The sequence below is a fragment of the Sardina pilchardus genome, chromosome 1 (assembly GCF_963854185.1).
Source record: "Sardina pilchardus chromosome 1, fSarPil1.1, whole genome shotgun sequence".
Taxonomy (NCBI): domain Eukaryota; kingdom Metazoa; phylum Chordata; class Actinopteri; order Clupeiformes; family Clupeidae; genus Sardina; species Sardina pilchardus.
The window spans coordinates 7,123,995-7,128,341 of record NC_084994.1 but is presented as its reverse complement, the minus strand read 5'-3'; the positions used below and the strand labels follow the sequence as shown (position 1 = coordinate 7,128,341).

Below are 4,347 nucleotides of genomic sequence, written 5' to 3'. Positions count from 1 at the left end.
ACTGTACGGCACACATCATGAAAACTGTTTTAGATAATTAGTTCACTTTGCAATCAGCCTAAGCAGTAAAAATAAGGCACAGGTAAGATATCCGTGTGTAGTACAATGCAGGGAGCAGGAAGAGTGAGAATTAGAGGAGGCCTAGGAGGAGGACATGGAGGTGAAGAAGTAGGAGGAAGAGGACAAGGGGGTGAAGGAGTGAGAGGGAGAGGACGACAAGGAAAAGGAGCCCGGTGCCTTGGGCAGGGGGACATTGCATGCGATGTAGATGAAATTTTGTGGCCGTACCCAGAGAGACGTCATCATGTAGACAGATTTTTTTTTTTTTTTTTTGTGTTTTGACTTTGTATTTGTTTTGATGAGTGTAAACACCAATACTTGAAGTTTGGATCCCTATATGTTTACAGAACTATGACAAAAGTATGACCTCAAACTGACATACCTTGTGCACAGAGAAAGCAAAGACAGATGTGTCTTGTATTCATACCTTCAGTGTGTAGTTGGCACATTGTGTGCTTAGTAAAAGATGGCATGAGTTTACTGTTTGATTCAGAAACACCATTTTTACAAAGGTGTGGAGAGTTAATCAAGCTGTGTTTGCTTTTGCAAGATAACTACAATGTTTTGATAATTGGTGAAAGGTTTTGTTATTTGTGGTGTAGTGGAGCTTCAAAATAATGGCAAATGTACAGTACTTTAGCAAATAGCTTTAATGAAAACATCAAGCAGAAGGTTTTGTTATTTGTGGTGTAGTGGAGCTTCAAAATAACGCTAAATGTACAGTACTTTAGCAAATAGCTTTAATGAAAACATCAAGCAGCAACATAACGTGTGTAGTATCTCACTCATACATTCTTCTTCAACTAACATAGTATGTGACTGCACACGCATACATTCTGTTACAGTGCCTCCTAGTGGCGGAATAATAAAGCTGCAAGCATTACAGAACACAACATTATTTGTATGTAGAGTTTTGCAAAAATAGCCAATAGTTACAAAAAATGTGCTTAAGCAATCAGAAAAAACTGTAAACAAGACAGTACAATAGCAAGAAAACCCTCATAGTAGGTGTTTACTCTAGGAGGTTTTTATTTACAGAAAACTCTAGACCTATGTGTTTTTTTTAAAAGATAAAAAGCAGACAGGGGTTTTTTATTCCCCTAAAACAGCACCGAACGTTAATTTGAATTCCCATGACAACTGCCGTTCTAGAGCACAAGTACCGGTAGCCTACATTACAGTTACCTTGCGTTCATTGCTACTGGTTAGCTTAGCTTGCCAGGTGAGCAGATGAAAACTGAAAATGAATATAATTATGCCTCAAAATCCCACCAATCGACCTCCAGCTGGTCTCCTTATAGTAAATGTTGTGGTATAACTTGTTGGTCATGTCATATAGCTCTACATGTTCACTCACAAAAACAACTACTTGTTCGGCTGGCACCTTTTTTCTTTGTTTTCGTCGGCATCTTTTTTTTCTGAAAAAATAACTTTCAATAAAGTTTCACTATGACTTGTTAATTGTTCAGCTGTAGAAAGAACACTTGACGTGGGGTGTTTTTTCTTGGAGAGTAGACATTTTCTCAACTTGAAAACCACCCAAGGCAGGAGGGGAAACGCTGGTGGCAGTGGTTTAAAAAGCGCCCAGGACATTTTTTATAAAACCTCTCTGTATCATAGGAATATAATGCAAAACATCCACCCGCACCCAAGAAAATACCTCCTAGTGTGAACACCCCCTTATGGAGTCAGGAGCCAACCTTCATGACCTCATCCACCCCACCCCCACCTCCCATCCTCTGCAGGTTAAGATATGGCCCTGCTCACCCACGGACCATCAGATGTGTCAACTGTGCCCATACACAAGGGAATCATTAACACAATCTGTTGGCATCCCAGTTACAACATAATTGGATAATGGGATGGTGTATAATAAGGAAACAACAGAAATAAAAACAGTATCATCTTAAAAGTGTTTATTGTGAGCACTAATCTCAATACAGTGCAGAAACAGATTGATAACTACATGGCAATTGACCATCAAACATTTTGATATGATCACGTAGATAAAGACAACACAGAGACAAAGACTGAGCCACTTGTGTCTCTTGAGAGATGAAACCGGAGTAAATGTTTCCAAAAGCAAAAAAAGGGTTAGCTGAGGCACTCCGAGATTTTTTTTTTGAGATATAAAAAGCCTTTAATGGTACATGGCTAGTAGTTTTAAAAGCACATGGGCCTATGCGTAACCCTAACCCTTTTTTTGCTTTTGGATTGTCACCTCACCCGTAGCAGAAGAGCACCTGAGTACTAATTTATCGATTCCTAAGCACCCTGAGCCCTTCTGTCTTTTCCGGAGTAAATGTTTTTTTCCAAACTGAGAACACAGGTATGGTCTCTCCGCTGAATGGATCTTCTGATGTACCAGGAAATTACACACCATTTAATGACATTGAATAACAAAAGGCTTCCTACACGAGGATTACCGAGCATGGGTTTTCTGGTGTGACTTCAGGTTAGATAAACATGTATAAGTCTTTCCACACTCTGAACAGATATATGGCTTTTCTCCAGTATGTGTTCTCTGATGGACAGTAAGTTCTGTACTGGTTTTGAAACCCTTTCCACATGTAGCACACTGATATGGCTTTTCTCCAGTATGGATCCTCTGGTGTGTCTTCAGATGAGCTGCCTGAGTAAAAGTCTTTCCACAATCTGAACACTGATATTGCTTTTGTCCGGTATGAATCCTCTGGTGTGTCTTCAGATTACTCACATAAGAAAAAGTCTTTCCACAATCTGAGCACTCATATGGCTTTACTTTAGAATGTGTTCTCTGATGGACAGTACGCTCTCCACTGGTTTTGAAACCCTTTCCACATGTAGCACACTGATATGGCTTTTCTCCAGTATGGATCATCTGATGTCTCTTCAGAGTACGTGCCTGAGGAAAAGTCTTTCCACAATCTGAACAATGATATGGCTTCTCCCCAGTATGGACCCTCTGGTGTGTCTTCAGATCGCCTGCCTTAATAAAACTCTTTCCACAATCTGAACAATGATATGGCTTCACTCCAGAATGTGTTCTTTGATGTTTCTTGAGATAACCTGTCTGAGCAAAACTCTTTCCACAATCTGAACAATGATATGGCTTTACTCCAGTATGGATCATCTGATGTTTCTTGAGATTACCTGTCTGAGCAAAAGTCTTTCCACAATCTGAACAATGATATGGCTTTTCTCCAGTATGGATCATCACATGTTTCTTGAGAGTAGCTGCATGAGCAAAAGTCTTTCCACAATCTGAACACTGATATGGCTTTTCTCCAGTATGGATCATCTGATGTATCTTGAGATGACTTGCCTTAGTAAAACTCTTTCCACAATCTGAACACTGATATGGCTTTTCTCCAGTATGGATCATCAGATGTGTCTTGAGATCATATGCCCGAGTAAAACTCTTTCCACAATCTGAACAATGATATGGCTTTTGTCCAGTGTGTGTTCTCTGATGTGGGTTGAGATCAGACCTGCTCTTGAAACTCTTCCCTTTTGTGATCTTTTCAGCAACTGTAAAATAAGAAGATGATTAAAAATAGGCTCAACAGTATTTATCCTACAACAATGCATGCAATCTCTCCACTCATCTGTGAGGGTCAACACTGACACAGAGATATGTATTCAAGGGCAGGACACAACTAATATAAAACAGCAAATAGCGTTCAAGTCTGAAAATAAAGATGACACATCTCAGAATAATCCCACTCCCACCGCAGACTGTCCTAATATGATTTTTTATTCTACAGTTTACTTGTAGGTGATGAGTCAGCGTCTTCATATTCTCCAAAATCCGAATGGTTTTCCTCTTTAATTTCCACTGGTGAGAATGGCTCTTCTTTGTAGGTACATACTGCCTGTGTCTTAAAGCCATGTCCCAGTCCAGGATTTTCATCCATGTCTGTGCTGAGCAAATACTCTTGTAGGAAATCATCAAATTCTTCTTCTTTTATCTTCTTCTTCACTGGCATTGAGTCTTGTGGCGGTTCACTAGATCTAGACATGTCACACAGACTGCAGTTGTTTGTAACCTAAATCCAGTCAACGATTCCCTCCAACAACATTCAGAGCACCCTTGTACCTCTGTGAAAAGAATGAGTTCATTCATCTGACCCAAGTCCTTTATGTTTCTCAGACCCATTTCTGTTCAACCAATCAAACAACTGTATTCAAACACGGACCAATCAGCAGCAGAGGCTTTTGTAATACAAAACAACAGACTGGCAAAGGATTCTGGGAAGGAGTTCCATGTGCATGAGTGTTTTGCATACCTGCATAATCTCCACAAAG

General features: G+C 39.9%; 1 protein-coding gene across 1 annotated transcript; it reads right to left on the bottom strand.

Moving 5' to 3' along the window:
• Positions 1-2,482: 2,482 nt before the first annotated feature.
• On the bottom strand, positions 2,483-4,028 carry LOC134076000 (zinc finger protein 239-like). Its single transcript, XM_062531024.1, has 3 exons — positions 3,912-4,028; positions 3,193-3,433; positions 2,483-3,108 (listed from the first exon to the last, which is right to left on the bottom strand). The coding sequence occupies exons 1-3, from the start codon at positions 4,026-4,028 to the stop codon at positions 2,483-2,485; spliced, it is 984 nt and encodes a 327-aa protein (XP_062387008.1).
• Between the last annotated feature and the right edge of the window lie 319 nt (positions 4,029-4,347).

Excerpts from the sequence above, each read along its gene's own strand:
- LOC134076000 (XM_062531024.1), bottom strand. The coding sequence starts at position 4,028 with ATGCCAGTGAAGAAGAAGATAAAAGAAGAAGAATTTGATGATTTCCTA. Across the intron at positions 3,434-3,911 it reads ATGGCTTTAAGACACAGGCA|ACACATCTGATGATCCATAC; the intron begins GTATGTACCTAC and ends TATGATCTCAAG. Across the intron at positions 3,109-3,192 it reads AAAGACTTTTGCTCAGACAG|GTTATCTCAAGAAACATCAA; the intron begins GTAATCTCAAGA and ends TTGCTCAGACAG.